The sequence below is a fragment of the Dermacentor albipictus genome, chromosome 6 (assembly GCF_038994185.2).
Source record: "Dermacentor albipictus isolate Rhodes 1998 colony chromosome 6, USDA_Dalb.pri_finalv2, whole genome shotgun sequence".
Taxonomy (NCBI): domain Eukaryota; kingdom Metazoa; phylum Arthropoda; class Arachnida; order Ixodida; family Ixodidae; genus Dermacentor; species Dermacentor albipictus.
The window spans coordinates 62,322,317-62,340,789 of record NC_091826.1 but is presented as its reverse complement, the minus strand read 5'-3'; the positions used below and the strand labels follow the sequence as shown (position 1 = coordinate 62,340,789).

The 18,473-nt window shown below is 43.3% G+C and overlaps 1 protein-coding gene across 1 annotated transcript in view; it reads left to right on the top strand.

Annotated features, from left to right (window-relative positions):
- Positions 1-18,473, top strand: part of LOC135896584 (complement component receptor 1-like protein) — a 148,328-nt gene that overhangs the window by 126,708 nt on the left and 3,147 nt on the right. The window contains exons 7-11 of the mRNA XM_065425040.2: positions 4,009-4,197; positions 9,558-9,746; positions 12,091-12,159; positions 14,811-14,883; positions 16,057-16,584. Coding sequence (XP_065281112.2) covers positions 4,009-4,197; positions 9,558-9,746; positions 12,091-12,159; positions 14,811-14,883; positions 16,057-16,584 — 1,048 coding nt within the window. The remainder of the gene's footprint in view (positions 1-4,008; positions 4,198-9,557; positions 9,747-12,090; positions 12,160-14,810; positions 14,884-16,056; positions 16,585-18,473) is intronic.

Below are 18,473 nucleotides of genomic sequence, written 5' to 3'. Positions count from 1 at the left end.
ACGTCACAACGCATCCACCGATCCACCGCCTAGTAATAAAAAAATGTCAGTCATCAAACACAGAACAAAATTTCAAAGCTGGCACATGCATGTAAGACAAAACAATTTCAAAAGTAGTGAAATAAAGATAGAGTATATCGACTAAATGAATATCTCATTATATTTGTCAATTAGGTGTTTTAATGGTAGTCTTGAAACATTTTAACGCGATAAGGATAAGGAAGAAAAAATCCAATGTCGGTGTCGGCGCCGGCGGAGTTGTCCGTGAGTGAAAACTTCCGTATACATTTCGGTATATGTATATGCCACGCCTTGCTATGATGTCACATGAATACGCGGGTTATATTGCCACACCGTTCTACCACTAAAGTTGCGCATATCTAGTCTTACATTCTTGACAAAGTTATTCCTCAGAATTTTGAGAATAATAGCCTACAAACAAATGTCACGAAAGAAAACACCGACAGCGCATGCCGTTTATATTAAATCTTCTCAGACTTAGATATAGAAAGTGCGAAACAATAACAGAAACCTGAAGACGATGTAATTTTATTTGGCGCACCTCCGCAGTCATGCATAGCATTCGCCGCCAACGTTTCCCTGTAAGCATTACGGTTACGTAAGCTGCAGTTGACGGGAAGCGTGAAAAGCAGTCAGGGATCTTTTAATGGCATTTGGTTCCACTCTTAATGGCGAAGCTTAAGCGTACTCCAATTTTTTTAAAGGTAATATTCAGTTTCAAATGGAAATCAATTTATTATTGTGGGAACTCGGTAGCTTAGTGTTTGCTTGCCATAATTAGGGTGCAATAAAGTAAGTTCAAGTAAAGGTTTAGCGAAAGCGTACGTCGCGGAAAATCCTTGCGCCGCGGACACCTGTGCGCGGGCATTTGTTTGCATACGCCGCACCACTAGATGCATCACGCAACTACAGAGGGAACAAGAAAAATGAACAGGTGGGGACGCGCGGCAGCATAACAAAACCATAGTTTTGTTGAGTACGGATTCGAGAGACATGCATTCATGGAATGCATGCCAGCTAAGAATCTACGCGCGTAACAATTTGCATTGTGCGAAACAGCGCGGAAAGGCATCGGCAGCATTTCGCGCAACACCAATGTCGCCATCTATGTCGACTACCTTTACTACGCGTGTCTTCGTCTATGTCCTCCAAGATTTGCGCGCGCCAGCCAACGTGCGTTCAATCGGCAGGCGCGCGCAAATCTCGGAGGCCATGTTTCGTCACCTGAGCTGGTGGCGATTACAATCGAAATCAAAATGCGCAGCATATACTACGCCATTGCTGCTTCTGCTCCTCAAGGATTCGCCGCTTGCTTCATCACGCGAAGCTGGCGGTGTAGAAAGTGCACGCAATATCTGGAGCAAGTACGGCAACAAACGGCAGCCATGCTCCGACCTCACGTGGTACGGTGGCGCTAGGCAAACGGCACACGTAGAGTTACTGTATATGCTACCACAGTACCTGTGGTCATCGCTACTAGATACTTTTCAGTTGTAAAACTCCGCCTGGGAGCAGCACGAGAGCGTGACCCTCTGCCGTCTCCTCTCGCGTGGTGGCGCTGCCGCAACGATTGGCCCGGTTGGCTACGGAAGCTTCCCAAGGCAGCAGTGCGCCGCCGACTCTGCCAGTATTTTTTTTTTTTTTGCTGCTCTTCATGGCACTAAATGTTCAAAGAATAACCTTTTTACATTGTGCACTCTAAAAATCAGCTAATAGGTGATTGAAGAGGAGAGTGAGTCTTTTCGTTTGCGGCATGTTTTATGTATACATGAAAAAAGGGAATAGGACCGGTACAACGCCGGATTGATGAATCTAAGCATGCTGCATCGATATTCACAAACGACGCACTTTCTTGGTTGCTACAGCTACCTTGTGACCGCTTTCTAGTTGACAGTTGGTATCCCTGGAGTACAAATTTTGCATCCGCATAACAATGAAGAAATTCAGTACTTCGCACGTGAACGCGAACATATGCTCTGGATCACCAAGAAGAGGGAGGCAGCACCCCTCTAGATCATCTAAAACCTTCCAAAATATCTCTCCGTAAAGGCCTGCCTCATCCAGGGAAGCTTTTGTTAGCAGTCTTCATAAAGCCCAGCATCTTCGGCGTCGGTTTCTTTAAGGAACCTCAATTGCTTGAGACTTCTGTACTCAATTAAGTAACTGTCGCAGCCATCTTCTGGGATTTCAGAGCTTATGTGCGTTATGCATAGATCACATGGTGCGCCCTTTCTGACTTTCTGAGTGACATATCCACAAAGATAATAACCAACATTGCCCTCTATGTTTCCTCAAACATAAGTGTGCTCATTGCAAGCACATTCTGGTGAGCTGCTTGGCTCCACGCAACTTATCAACGTCGCCTCAATGGCATTGCGAAGACTATGCTTTGACTTGCAGGCTTCTCTGGTCTGTTTGAATGTTTCGTTGACGCCGACGAGCGCAGGGCCTGGCACACCTTCTACACTCCCACGTAGCGCCATTTTAACAGGTGTTACAGGCTTAGAAGGCGGAATATCTGCGCAAAGTTGATTATAGTTGGATGAGACTCATCTCCACCGAAGGAACGCACAAGTCCAATGTGAGGCTGAAAAAACATAAGGGAGTGAATTTCCTAGCAAACAGTGCAATGTGAATGTAGTCATAACAAATGTGAACAGTGTGCCTTGCATCCAATGGATCTTGATTTAACTTGGCTGTCGAAACAGCGCACCTTGACGCAGCAGATTATCGACATTGTTTAAAGTCGACATCAGAGTTACTTGCGCAGCGACTCTGTCATTTGTTATGATGCAAAAAGCTTCAGGTTCTTTTGAATTGCATTCTGTTCTGTCAAGTTTAGCAGTTCCAAAAAAACCTTTGATCACCTGAAATGATAAGTGTAACAAGTTTATAGCCCTTAGGAAATGCGCACGAAGTTCAAAGGCGGTGGTCACGTACACTATTTCGTCGTAGAATGCTAGCAAGGTTTTATTAACACAAACAAAAAAGCAGGAGTAAAAATAGGCAAAGTGATAGGAAGGGCGCTGCACCCTCCCTAGCTATCACTTTGTCTCTTTCTCGTGGTTTTTCTTGTTTCATTGCCGTTTCATTGTTTCATTGCAGGCATGTTTGTTCACAAGGCGAGCAGCATTTTCCTGGCACACAAATAAGAAACACGAGCAAAACGTGGCACGCTGCTTCACGCATCGGCGTCTCTATCCACCCGCACAAACGTTGCTCTCACCGCCCGGCTTCGGGCCGACAGCGTCGCGCGCGCCGCCCCGCGGGCGCGACAGAAAGGGGTCAGGTGCCGCGGCGGAGTTTTACAACTGAAAATAATCTAGTAACGTTGCCTGTGGTAGCATATACAGTAACTCTAGGCACACGATCTGACTCATCACTCATTCACTCACTCTCTCTCTCTCTCTCCCTCTATATATATATATATATATATATATATATCACATAACGTCACATCACATAAGAATCAACCTCACTCTGACAATTATAATGGTTTATTAAGGCCTCATATGGCAGGGTTGGTTGCACTGACAATATGTAAATAATTGCACTTGCACCTTGAGCATCATTCACCATTAATAATACTAAAGTTACTAAAGTATGCTCTATTCCTGTATGCTGCAAGTCTTTCCATCAATGCAAGTTACTTGTGATGCATACTAAGAATAATCGTTCAGTGTTGATAAAAGCAGGACACCAGCCCACACGAATTTCTGCCTCTGTTGCTGGCAAAACCTGCTTAATTATGAGCCCCATAATCAATCAAGTGGTTAGAGGTTTCGTACTCACCTTTTTGGCCGATTAAATTAATATACTTCATATACATTTTTTTTGCCTGAATTCCTGGCTAGCTAGTAAATGTGTGCAACTCTGTACACGCTCAAATGCAATGTGTACGGTCTGCGGCATTCTTTTCAGTTGTCGCAGAGCCAAGTGCTGCTGCCTGATTAAAGCCCCGTTACATTTTCCCTGTGCCCTATGCAGAGGCCGCATGCCCCTCCCTGGGTCCCCTAGACAACGGGAAAGTGGCAGTGCGAGGCACCAGCAATGGCCGCACCGTGCAAGGCAGCCAGCTCATCTACACCTGCGACCCTGGCTACATGCTGGAGGGCAACGACACCCGCACCTGCCTTGAGGACGCCCGATGGGGAGGACAGCAGCCACACTGTCAGCGTCAGTGTACACCTCTCTATTTCAGACGTAGTGATTCGAACTGTCTCCGCAGATAACGGAACCACATTACATTGGTCACCACGTGACTGCTCTCTTTTGTTCAGTATGTTATCATTCGTGCACCGATCTAGTGGCCCATACAAAACCCTTTTATGATGTTTTCTCCAAAGCAACTGGCAGCGGCTGGCGATATACAAAGAGATACTGTGGTAGTCAGTGGATGTCCTCTTCCATGGCTGCATTTCGATGGGGCAAGTATACAAGAATGCATACATAAATAAATACATAAACAAATAATTAAATGAATAAATAATTAAATACAAGAATGCTCGTGTGCTTAGATTTAGGTGCATGCTAAAAAAGCCAAGGTGTTCAAAATTAATCCCAATCTTGCCACTAAGACATCTCTGTGTGGGTTGCTTTCAGATGTTAAACCTCACATTTTAATTTTTATATAGGGAGAGGGGCTAAAGCAGTTATGCTGCAAGCAATGCATGTGGGAAGGGCCTCAGGTGAATTCTGACCCCGTGGGTTTCTTTAACATGCACCTAAATGTAGGCACACAAGCTTTTTTTTTTCATTACACCTGCTAATGCAACCTTGCGTTGGTTCCTTGGCCTCATGTCGAGAAACAAAACATAGGGAACGTTACACTGCAGACAGAGCAGGTCAAAGCGTGGCCTATTGAAATATGCCGCAAGTGAAAAGCAAAGAATATCTCGCCGGCATTTGTTTGTGTGTTCAAGCTCAATTTTTGCTCTTGCCTGACCTCTGAATGACCACACAAAGTAGCCTACACACTGAGTAGCTGAAATTTCAGACTCTTCATGCCAAAACCAAGAGGAAGTATATCATATAGTCTTCTAAAGTTGTTGCTTATAACGTTGCATCAAAATCTTCTGTAGTGCATAGGCCCTGAAATGAGGTTCTCAACTCCCCTTTGCATCACATCTCACATTAAAACAATTTTGCTACATCCGATATTCATTATAAACATATGTAACATTCTATCTTATCAGGCGCAATAAATCTGGCTCCCTCTTCTTCCTCTTAGTCTCTTCTATGCGCTTCTTCCTCCTCTTTTACGAGCATTACACAGGCCTCCTCTCTGTCGTCAACCCTCCTGGGTTGATATGGTACCGCATTGTTTACAGATGTTGCCTCAATAACATTTTGCAGTTTACTGTAGCAGAGAGTCTTTAAAATGCCTTGCTGGTGGGCAGACCTCACATCCTTGTAGGGTGCTGTAAAAGGAGCCTTTGATCCTTGCAGACCCCTCCGAACAAGCACGTAATCTTGCTCGTAAGTGCTCGTAAGTACAAGTGCTCGTAACAAGCACTTGTATGTCCGGGGATCTCACTGAATGTTGGCAGTCGTAATTTCTTTTCATGGCGGTCTTCTACCTTGTGCATTAGTCGTCAGATTTCCTTCATTCCAGCAGCACCAACAGCTTCATGGTTCCCAACAGGTGGTCTGCAGGAAGCCATGCCGATTTACCATGGTACACAAAGTACGATGTGCATCCTAAGTCGGCCACGTGTGAGTGATCATGGTTGTTCACAGTTGCTTCCAGGGCACACTTCCAACCGCCTGGAAATCCCGGGTAAAGCACAGTGAACCATTTGTCATCTCGTGTCGCTCTCTCAGCGAATCGATTTGCTTCTGGATGGTACGGTGCTGCAAAATGAACCTCTATGTTCCTCTCGTCAACCTATCGGTTCAAGCGATCTCTTCTAAAAGCTGGACCATTATCAGCGATGATTACTTTTGTGTTTGAACATATCTCGGTTAAGCAGCGAGATAACACTGTTGGAATCTTGTTTTCCAGGCTTGTATGCCACCTTGCGTGTGCACTCATCAATGGCCAGTAGAAAAGCTTGCATAGTTCGTACTCCCTCCCCCTTTTTTCTGAGCTCAGCGAAGTCAATGTGTATAGTCTCAAATGACTTTGCTCAGAGTTTTGGTATAACCATGGTGCTTCCACAGGTCTGTTTCATCGTACTCCAGTGAAATCTCTGTTTAACCTTCCAGTACATCCTCCAAAAACCATTGCGACCAATGGTTTCCAGAGAATCATGATACAGTCTTAACATTTTTTCCATGCTCATTGTAGGCACGTGCAGCTTACCATTCCTTAGAATCATCTCTTCTGTGTTATCCCACAACATATGGGTGACATACTTGTCATCTTGGTTCCAAATCAGCAGTCTTTACAAGGCGTCTGCATCTGGCAATTTTTCTCCTAGCCTGTGAGCGACATCGAAAGCGAACTGCTGTATTTTGCTCACCCACCTGGCCAATCTTTCTTCAGATTGCGAGAGATTAAGAATGTATGTCAGTGCTTGGTCGTCGGTGAATAGGCTGAAGTGCTTGCCTTCCAGATATGTCCTGAAATAACAAAAGGCCATTACTACTGCGAATGGTTCTTTTTCCGTCGCTGGGTAGTGAACTTCTGCTTGGTGAATGTGTATGAGTAATAGCCGATCGCTTTGAGCTGTCTCTTCGGATGCTCACTCTCGTCCCGCTGGTATAATACAGTGTAAGTACCATAATGGGAAGCATCGGTGTTCAACTCAAAGGGCTTTGAGAAACAACTAGATCGTTTGCTTGCCCCAGCTGCCAAGTGATCTCTTTGGTTGAGTGAATTTCAACATAACTCACTGTATCGCTACGGCCATAGGACGCCTGGTCTTCCGGGGATGCAATGGTATAGCTTCGGCTACTGGTGTTACTCTCTTGGTCATTGGCTAGTAAAAAGTCATCAGGAACGTTTTTCAGTGACTGTAGGAGTTGATCTACTGTTGCAGATTGTCTTTTCATGATTAGACGCTGATATTCTTTGTCATTCCAAGAATAACCAGTGCTATGATTGATGATTCCCGCAGGTCGAGGTCGGTGCGTTGCAAAAGCAAACGTTTCTCGTAGGAGTAGTTGATGACAGGTCCTTCTTGGTGCTTGAATGCAATGGCGTTTCCCAGCGTTCAATGCAATTCAAAGCGACGGCTCGGAGAAAGCTAGCTCACCATTCAACTCATGTTACATCTGCGTTGATCGGTATGCACAACTCGAACCACTTCTTCGCATTTCCTAGAAGGAAATGGCGCATATTATAGATGCAGTCACAGTCCGTGGTCCAATTGTTCTGCGAGCATGCATATTCATAAAAGTGAAGCCACGTTTCGCGCTTGACGATGTACCATCAAAAGGTTCTGGCTTGATAAGTTCTTGCACCATCTGCTTTGTTGATCGGATTGTTGATGACAATATATTCAGAAGCACTTGCTGTCACTGCACTTGCTGTTGCTGATTTTTCAAAAGGTGTTGTATTAGGTGGCTGGCAGCTTGAGTTTCACTTTTAACTACAGTTTGGCTGCTCGAACTGTCAATCCAGCATTGGAAGTCAGTCACACACATCTTCCCTTTGAATGAACCGACAGATTCGAGATATTCAAGTGCTGAATTAGCTCTATCGGCTAAGAAGGCCAAGAAGTCTGGTGTACTGACCTTTTCAGGTAACTCGACGGCATTGTCTCCACCTTCCTGGTAGTTCCTCACCAGCAGACGACAATCTTCATGTCAGGCGATGGTGAATGACATACACATGGTTGAAAACTGTGACTGCGCCAAAATGTAACATACAGTTTAATCAGACATTATTGATAGGATAGGATAGGATATCCTTCATCATTGGTCATGCCCTCTCTTCTCTTCTCTTGGTCTCTCCTGTGCGCTTCTTCCTTCTCTTTCGCAAGCGTTACAACATACATTCTTTATATGCATACATCGGCAAGAAACACTTTAAATGAACTTTGTTAAATCTGATAATTTGTTAGCCCCATGTATGTTATACTAAAGTTCAACTGTATGGAAAATTGAGTACTTAATGGCCCAAAAGGCACATGCGATGCATCATTTGGCAACCGTCAGCAGTGATGATAAGTATGTGGCTCATCAGGGTACAGTCACTTGCTGATCTTGTTGTTTCCCCAACAATCAAGTATTGATCGTACCAGATTCAGCTAAAGAGCGCATTTCTACAATCATGCATGCGCAGTGAATTAGTGTTTCATATACCTTATTCAACATGAAGCGATTTGTGCTGCGCTTGAGAGCAGCAGCATATAAACATATTTACACATTCTTGCACTTCACAAGCACACTTTTACAAGCAGTTTTGCTTTTTCACAATTTATTGTCAGTGAAATATAGATATCCTTGTGCAAGGAATTTACTGCTGCTAGTATTAACAAAATACCGTGGAACCTCGTTACAACAGACACATCTAGAATGAAAATATCTTTGTTATGCATGATATTCAAGCATGTATTTGCAACACGCTGACGCTAGCAACCATCATTTTAGATTTACTTCGTTATCGGTATTCATCGAGGTTAGGCTGTACTTTGAAAGACCTTTCTTGATTTAGAAAGTGTCAGCACATATTGATTGTGCACATGGCAAGTAACAAGGTAGATTTTGTGGGCTACTCTGGAGGCAGCAGTGCTGTGCGGAATGGAGTCGCAGTAACCACAACGAGTGACATCTACAGACCACCCAGCTGCTGCAAGACATGTTTTAATAGTGCTGCCACCAATTTTCCCGTTTTATATGCTTTTGAGGCTTGCAGTTGATGGAAGCAACAGAACTACCATGTCGAAATCGCGCATTGTACCAATCTCAGCAAACTCCTTACTCACATTTATGGTACATGCGATCAACTGATCGACTTCGAGTGCTCTAGAGCGATCCCGCAGTACTGCCTGCATTCAGTTGGTTGAAAGTGAGGGCTCGGAGCACATTTGCCAGTTTCATTCAGAGCGCCACGCTCCAGCTCGCAGTGCTCAAAGGTGCTCCCACCTTCAACCCGAAAGTGCAGCCGAGATTCGACAGAAATTCAATCGCGTGGCTATTCTGATTGCTCTGGGTACAGCTAGCACATTCGGCTGGGGCAGGCTTTCTGGCTCGTCTTGAGAGGACTCTGCATCACAGAAAACTGAGTGAGAGCGCAGTAGGAACCAGTCGAATGGTATCATCAGTAAACTTTCGTCAGTGTTAGCATGTAACAAATCCACAAAATTCATGCGTGAATCACCACTAGACTCACTACTTTCCCAACTTTCCTCAAATGCTCTCATCACGGACAACTTCAAAACCAGTGTACGCCATGACACTTGCTAATGTCCCTACTGGACTAAGCTTTCTGGTGTTCTTGCCCCACTCCATTCTGCAGTGACAGTGAGCCTTGAAAGTATGCAAAATAAATAAATCAACAGCAAAAGCTGGTGCCCTCAAGGTCCAGTTTCCCAGTACTTGTTTCGGTGATAATGATAATAAACGCAGTCTGAAATTTTCTCTTGCAGCCGTCACCTGTGATGTGCCAGCATTCGAAGTAGACGGTGGAACGTACACGCTGCTCAATGTGTCCACAAATTACGGGGACCTGGCGGAGCTCAACTGCCACCTGGGATACGAAAGGCAAGGTGGCCCAACTACCATCATATGCCAAGAGGACGGGATGTGGAGCACGCCACAGGCCTCGTGCATCCTCAGTGAGTCGCACCACGAGCTTTGTTTACCACAGAAACTCATTTCACCTGTGAGCTTGCATTTATGAGTTGAGCTCTAGACAAAGACATACATTTTGTCTCTCATCTAAAGCATTGTACGTTTATAAAACTCAACTGAAGACCCACCAATGAAATTAATAAAGAAAAGACAACTGAGTTTAATAGGGTATGAACTTGGATGAGTTGGTAATTCATATCAAACTTACAAAAGTGTGCTACGAACAGGACAGAGGTATAAAAGAAACAATTGAGTGCAACAAACTTGGCACATTGTTTGTGGCCCTTGTTCCTTTGCTTGTGTGCTATCTGTAATGCACTTTTGAAAGTTTAATAACAGAGTAATTAAAATAAGGAAAAGCAGATGTTTATTTATTTATTATTTATTTACTTGTTTATTGACCCAGTGATCAATCAATCAATTGATCAAATACAACTATATTATGTTAGAGAGAAAAAAAAAGAGACACTTGTACTTTTGTCTGTCAGCTGGTGTTATATTTGTACTAAACTCAAAAGATGACACATGTATGCAATAAAAAGAGTTTAACCAAGATAAACAAAAGCAGATGCAGGTGTATATATGGAATAATTGCAAAAAACCATTATGATAGAGAGAAGAGAAAGCTCAGCGTGGAAACATAATGCTTCGCATCTCTGTGGTGCCTTATACGTAAGTACCAGAAGCTGCATTTGTAAGAAAAAAAAAGTTTCAGGAATAGTGCATCATTAATTGTTTGCAGAGTGCATAACATACAGGTGTGCTGTGCTCACTATATACCTAGGTGCAGAACATACACTGAACAGTCAAGCACTTCTACATGAGGCCTCAGAACTCAAGACCCTAATTCAGTGCTAGAAACTAAACATTAAGATAAACACTGACATAGCTTGACAACATAAAACGGCTGAAAGACATCACACGGAACAGACCTTAGCTTGAAGCATTAGAAGCTGTTTTTCGGAAAGTTCAGAGAGGCTCAAATATTTGAGGTACATACCATGCAAATGAGTGGACAAATCTCCTGTAACTCAGCCTGTAGTGCTGTTAGAGAAATTGCCCTATTTCCCAGACTATGAGTCACACCCTTCGACAAGTCATTCCCTCCTATAAACAATCTTTTGCATGAAACAGTTTGAGTATAAATCACATCTTTGTGTAAGCTGCACCCTTTTCAATGGTCGGCACTACCTGCCATAGACAAGAAACTGCATTTCTACTGCAATATAACCGCCTGTGTGCAATATAGCAGCAGTGGTTGCTTGCGGACATCGGTTGTTACCCATATGCTGCACGCAATGTAAGAAAAAGCGTGGATCGACGCTATCCGAGAGCGTCTCGTAGTTGTGAAGAATGCAGGTTATTGACATTCCATTGCAATGGAATCACAATAGCAGCTGACTTTACTATGACTCTTATTGCTGGTCTAGGCCACCAAACACATCCAATTCCTCGTCTTCAGAATCGCTCAACTACTGATGACTTACTTTAGGTAGCACTAGCATATCTCCCTTGTCCTCTGGCTCATCATGACTTAGTTCACTTTCACTGGCGTCAGTTTCAGGCGCATTCACCCAGAACTAAGCATTCTTGAAGCCAGCCACTACCATTTTCACAGAAACAGAATCCCTAAGATCGCTGGCCTATTAGGCTGCTTCTACAAATTATGCATAAAATTCCGCATATAAATTGCACCACTGTGTTAGATGCAGCAATGAAAATCACAGAAAGAAACCATGACTTATAGTAAAAAAAATACAGTACTATTGCAGAACACACAGGGGGTGAGTAGCTATACACCTTCTACACAAGGTTCATCAACCATACATACAATAAATAGATCAAGAAGGGTGGGTAACAACTTTGAAAGGCAGATGTATATGTATTATAATAATTAGCTCAGTTTCAAATATCTTCCTTCTTTTCTTTTGATGATTTTCTTTTGAGAATTGGTCACACAAGGCTGACACATAGTTACTTAATGAATAACAAACAACAACCAACATGCCAACATTGCGGTGAAATTTTAACCGCGCTACACTTTTTAATAACATGTCCTGGCTTAGAAAAATGGAGGCAATCCCATGTTTTTATTGAGTGATGAACCACTCGTGCCATATGAAGATACTTTTAACTTTTTAAAAGCCACGGGAATTCTACAAGAACTATAGCACATTTCAGGTTTTATATTTTTACTTGGCCATTTACGCAATTTTGCAACATTTGAAGAAATAAGCTAATCCGAAAAACATGTGTTTGGCGCATTATAGTCTGCACGGCTGCTGCGCCATAAAAATCCCAAATCATCATCATTTTCTTTTGATTCAGGACAAATGAGGCAAAAACTCAAGAAGGAGCTACCAGGAGCATCCACCGACACAAGCTCAACACTCACCGGTGAGTATGAAGCCACATCATGCCTGGTATTGCTCTGAGGTGCATACAATTTCACATTCAGGTCATGAATGGCTCATCTAAAACAGCTGCTGAACGGTGAAACACAATGAACACAGATACTACTACTAGTGTGAATGAGTGGGGAGGGACCAACCTTACCTTGGGGCACTGCTACAACTGTTAAGACGTTCTAGTATTATTTCAGAAAGCCTGTTTGCCGACAGCTGCGGACGTGGATGGTTAAATCAGGCAACACAGCAGCTATGCTGAACTGACAAAGTTCCAGACTTCACTCAAGACCAAGATAAAGTCTCTGCAAATCATATTCCGAAGAAGCTGAATGCTTAGTGACACATAGTTACCCAGCTATTTGGCTATGTTCGGGTACAATTCCCAAATATGCCCTTATAAGTATAAATGCAGCTTTAATGTGTTGCAGTAATTACAAAAACAAACAGCTGCTACTGCAGCTTGATTGGTAGGGCACCACACGTCACCACCAGTGCAAGTTGAGTTGCGAGCTCAACTTCCACTGGCGGCAAACTGTCCCATTGTTCTACTTTCATTACTTTCCCATTAAAAAGAATACGATGGTTAACACTAACACAACCCTTCAATACGGTGATTTATTGAAGCAAGAGAAGTTCATTTCTCCTAAGCTCTTCTTGGAACAAAGAGCTATTTGTTCTATCTTGGTCTATCTCTCTTTTCGGAAGAATGCCAACATTAAACTAATCCACAAGAATGGAGACATTAAAGAATTGAAAATTTATGGGCCCATTAGCTTGCTTTCAGTATTGCATAAAGTATTCACCAAGATAAGTTCCAATAGAATAAGGGCAACACTTGACTTCAGTCAACCAAGAAATCAGGCTAGCTTCAGGAAGTGATATTCTACAATGGATCACATCCATGTCATCAATCAGGTAATCGAGAAATCTGCAGAGTACAATCAATCTCTCTGTAAGGCTTTCATGGATTATGAAAAGGCATTTGATTTAGTAGAAATACCAGCAGTCATAGAAGCATTACGTAATCAAGGAGTACAGGAGGCATACTTGAATATCTTGGGAGAGAGAGAGAGAGAGAGAGAAAGGGGAAAGGAAGGGAGGTTAACAAGATGGTAATATCTTGGGAAATATCTACAAAGATTCCACAGCTACCTTGGTTCTCCAGAATAAAAGCAGAAAGTTATATATAAAGAAAGGGGTCTGGCAAGAAGACAAAATCTCTCCAATGCTATTCACTGCGTGCTTGGAAGAAGTATTCAAGCTATTAAAATGGGAAGGCTTAGGATTGAGGATCAGCTGCAAATATTTCAGTCACCTTCGGTTTGCAGATGACATTTTCCTGTTCAGCAACACTAGGGTGCCGCCACGAGTCCACTGGCTGAGTGCACTGCAGCTTGCTGAGAACAACCGCGTTTGGCTTATGTTTAACGCGTTGTAGGCACCAAAGGTGTAAGTCATGGTGTCTATGTTAACATCCAAAATGAAATTTGAACTGCGCAGTGAAATTTAGAAAGCAGGGCATTGTGGGTACATCCCACTGCGCCGTAGCCTTCACAGTGCAAGGCATTGAAGAAAGAACGGGAGCACAGTGGAGGCCATGTTTGATTGCCAATAACTCCACTTATATTGAACACATTGAAGTACTTTCTTCGGCAAAGTATTTCTGAAGTAGCCTATTTTCACTTCAAACGCCTTTCTCCGCTTTGATAAAAAGTGGTTTGGACCCCTTTCACAGAGAAAGTGTAAGAGTTCAGTTAAGTTAAAGTTAAGAGTAATGTTCAATAGCCTGGCAAGGGAACAAGAGTTCAGGATCGCCAGTCAGCCTCTGGTATCTGTAAAGGAGCACATTTATCTAGGTCAATTACTCACAGGGGACCTTTATCACGAGAAGGAAATTTACAGAACAAAATATGGTTCGAAGTGCATACAGCAGGCATTGCCAGATCCTGGGTGGGAGCTTACCACTATCACTGAAAACAAAGGTGCACAATCACTGCATTCTACCAGCGCTAACATATGGGGCATAAACTTGGAGGTTGACAAAGAAGCTCAAGAACAAGTTAAGGACCACGCAAAGAGCGATGGAACGAAAAATTTTAAGCGTAACGTTAAGAGACAGGAGGAGAGTGGTGTGGATCAGAGAGCAAACAGGGATAGCCGATATTCCAATTGACATTAAGTGAAAAAGAATGGAGCTGGGCAGGCCATGTGATGCACAGGATGGATAACTGATGGACCACTGGAGTTAAAGAATGGGCGCCAAGTGAAGGAAAGCGCAGTCGAGGATGGCAGAGAACTTGGGGGGGGGGGGGGGGGAATTAGAAAATTTGCAGGCACAAGATGGAATCAATTGGCGCAGGACAGGAGTAATTGGAGATCGCAGGGAGAGGACTTTGCCGTGCAGTAGACATAAAAATAGGCTAATGATGATGATTTCTCTTTTCGGATCCAGTGTCTGTTGGCTATACGTGGTGCTTGGTGACCTTATGTGTTACCCAAGGGGCCAGTTACAGAATACAAAAGCTCACAACAACCTTGTGCAACCACAAATATAAACCTCATACAGCTAAGCCGATGTATTACGAGGATTATGTGCACAGATGAACCAACAGTAATGTTCACACTATTTTTCTTTTTCAGGCATGGTGGCAGCTATCATCGCCATTGTGTTCCTCTTCCTGCTTTCTATGTGCATCCTTCTCATACTCAAAAAGTAAGTGTAGCGAAAAGCTGAGTCATATTTGAATGCAGCAAACCATGCCATTGCAAAGGTGAAGAAGGCAAAGTGCTAGAAGGCTATGCATACTGTGTCAGTCTTTAAAAAGTTCAGCCAGCAGCTAGTTACCGCTTTCTTCTGTACAGTTCTGTCGTCTTTCAATGCCCTTATGAAATCAAAAGTGGTTGTGCAACAGATATATGTCTCTGGAAATAACGTTTTGACAAGGGCACTTGGTCTTTGTCTGGGCGCCCTGATGCAGGCAAGTCCCCCAGCCAAAACGTTGGGTCTAGCAACATTACTTTGTTCCGCAAACTGGCGTGTTTGTGTCAGTTTTTCTTTTAGTGCTTTCAGGTCAGCATCTTCTCAAAATCGACATATACCTTGTTCTACCACTGTACATCACTTCGAGTCTCCGTCTCCCTGTGAACCCTTGTCTAATTTGAATGTCCTTGTGTGCGTAGCAGCATGCACCAGCACGCACAGACTAGCATGTCATGTCACTCGCACACCCTGTATATCTGGCAGTTTTGATGAAAAAAATAGCATAATGTATAAGATTCCGGGTAAGAAAACACTAGTTTTATTTTTTTGTTCATGATCACGAGGCATGGAATGGTGATGCAATACAATTAAATGATTCATGCTTTTTTTTAGTGCTTAAGTGAAACAAGTGCAAACCGAAAAATATAAATCAGAAACGCAAAGTCGGAATATTTTGGAGCCAGGGCAACATAATAGTGTGCTTGGTTAGAACTTCAGTGTCCTTTACAATGTCTAATGTCCTTACAGAAAACTAACTGCACCTTTATACGAAAACATGTTATGTGTTGATTGTCGTGCGTATGAATTATGTCCAAGTTTCATTTGCACGCGTTCATTGCATCTTCATTTCATTGACTGATACTGTCAGTCCTATCAGGTTACTACACAAGTGAAGACTAAATCTATAATACAGCCATAATCATTCGTACAGCACTTAAAGGGTGGAGATCTCTCACACACAACTCGCGTAATGCTTAGTTAAAACAAGGAAGCCAAAGATGAAAGCACCATCAAATAAAGCCGGATAAAATTTATAAGGTCAGATATGCAAGTTCAGCATTGTAGTGCACCAGCAGGAAGCCTACACGAAACACTGCACTGATGTGCCCATTTTTCAACTCGCAGGAAGAAGTACTTTTCAAGGGCCAAGAGTCAACCAGCAAAAGTGGCCAGCGCTGGCCTGACAGCCAACAATGGAAGTGCCAACATCTCGTACACGGACAGTAGCGGAACCATCTACCAAAACGAGGACTTCTACATGGAGATACCGCTGAAGACGGCGCAGCAAAATGGCTCGACCACCGCTGCGCACAACAACAACCACCTCACCAGTGGCGGCCACAGGGCGAGCCTCAAGGCTGAAGGAAGCGCAGATCGCCGCAAGAGCCTGACGCCAAGCCGCAAGAGCTCCCTCTCGTCGAAAGAGAACATCTACGAAGAGATCGCCTTGGCTTCCAAGCATCGCAGGCTCTCTTTCGGTGGAGTCACGTCCATCACGACGGGCCCGACGCCCAGTGCGGGTGTCACTGTCGTCCACACGGAGCTGCCATCCACGGGAGACGAAAATCAGGACGAACATGAGTCATCACCAGCACTGTATGCCAAAGTTGATTTTGATCAGAAGAGGAAATCGCGGCTCATCAAGGAGCAAAGGTGAGTCAGCCTGCTGGTCTTGCGAGACTCCAAGAGAAAAGTCTTTGCTTGTACAGTACACTGTGACATGCAGTGGTAGCATGCGACAAAGCCTTTCAGCTAGCTTGAACAGCTAGCTAGCTTGATTTTGCTTGATCTTGCATAGCTTGATTTTGGTATTTAGCAGCCTTGAGGCACTCTATGGTCTGCTGTGAAAGGGAACAGCTAACTAGAAGTGAATTGCATATAACTTTTCCCTTTTAGCTTTTTAAGGAAAAAATGGCTGATGTGAAGCACATTAGACAAGCACCTTCTGGTAAATGATTATTTTGCAGGCTTTTATCTGAAATGTTATTTCCAATCAACACTGGAGAACTAGGAAGGTGTTCCCTTTGCAAGTGGACCGTACTGTACACCTTGTGCAATATGTTCAGCTGCACAACTGCTAAATCTCCTACACAGTTGCTTCTTTTTAACGATTGCAAATTGTTTGGATGAAAATGCAGAAGACACAACAGACACAATCCTTTACTTCCAACTACTTCATTATTTGGAAAGCACTAAATGCACCATGTCCTGTGTTGTCATCTTTCCATGCAAAACAAACTCACCCAAACTTCTGTTTTATCGTCCTTATACTACAGCATCTCGCTAGCAACAAACCAGGTTGTTATAAAGCTCATGTTGTTCTGGTGTAAGCAAATTCAGGTTTCTGAAACTGTATAACCAACCTCTGTTTTATGGTGCAGTGATAACCATACACTGTTTCTAAAGCAGCAGCACGTGCTACTGAGCACTGCGTTGCTGATATGCAAAACAATGGTACATATTATATAGCAGCCTGGCCAGGTGTAGTGGGACTAACAAGCAGGCGGTAGTCTCAAAAGAAGTCAAGATAAGTTACACGGCATATCATATGATAGACCAAAATAGGTGGCAAGTTTCCACGCCCAGATAACTTATATTTCAAATTCAATACTTTTCAGTTGGGAATGCACTCTGTACCTAAAATATCCATGGATGCTGCTTTGGAAGGTGGCACTGTTAGCTTGTTGAAGATGTTAAATTTATATTTCATGAGAACCTGATCCTCATCATTGATGAGAACATCTTGCATTAATTTAATAAATTATGGTGCAGACATTGTTCTTCAAGTGAGAGACAAGTGTTTGAATGAGCGCACCATTCAGAGCCCCAGCCAAGAAAGCGATGCCAAGTGCAAAGATGCCTAAAGGTGTAGAAAGTGTTAAGAATTCTAAAAAAAATTATGGAAAGCTGCTGGATGATCTTGGAAAAAACCCAACAGACGCATAGAGTCCAGATGTGCCAACACAACACAAAACTGGCAGCTTGAGATTGATTGATTGATTGATCGATCGAGTGAGAGAATGAAGGAATGAGTGAGTAAATAGACAGCCTCGATGACCATACCAGAACTGTTTAATGTGTGGTTGACATATGAAAATTCATCAGGGAGAAAAGGTGGAAAAGGGGAAGGGAAAAAAGGCGTAAGCGAGAATGCAGAGGTATGGATAGATGAAGGTGGGCTTATATGTATGAATGAATGAAAACATCATGTAAAATACAATGCCCTGCATGCTGAGAGAGAGGGCGAAGAATATGGCAACTCCACTCGCAGAAACTACCTGTAAATACTTGAAGGAAAAAACCAGTAAAAAAACACAAAGGACAAGAGGAGAGGTTCACACCCCAACGACTGGACTATCAACTGAGCTTTATTAGAATCGGTGTTGTCCTTTGTGTTTTTTTACTGGTTTTTTCCTTCAACTATGTACCAACCGTCCTGGATTTCAGCCCTTCTACCTGTAAAGCTTGACATGCAGTCAAACACTGGAAGGTGTCAGGAATGTATGCCATGCATTCCCCACATCACACAAATTATGTGAATG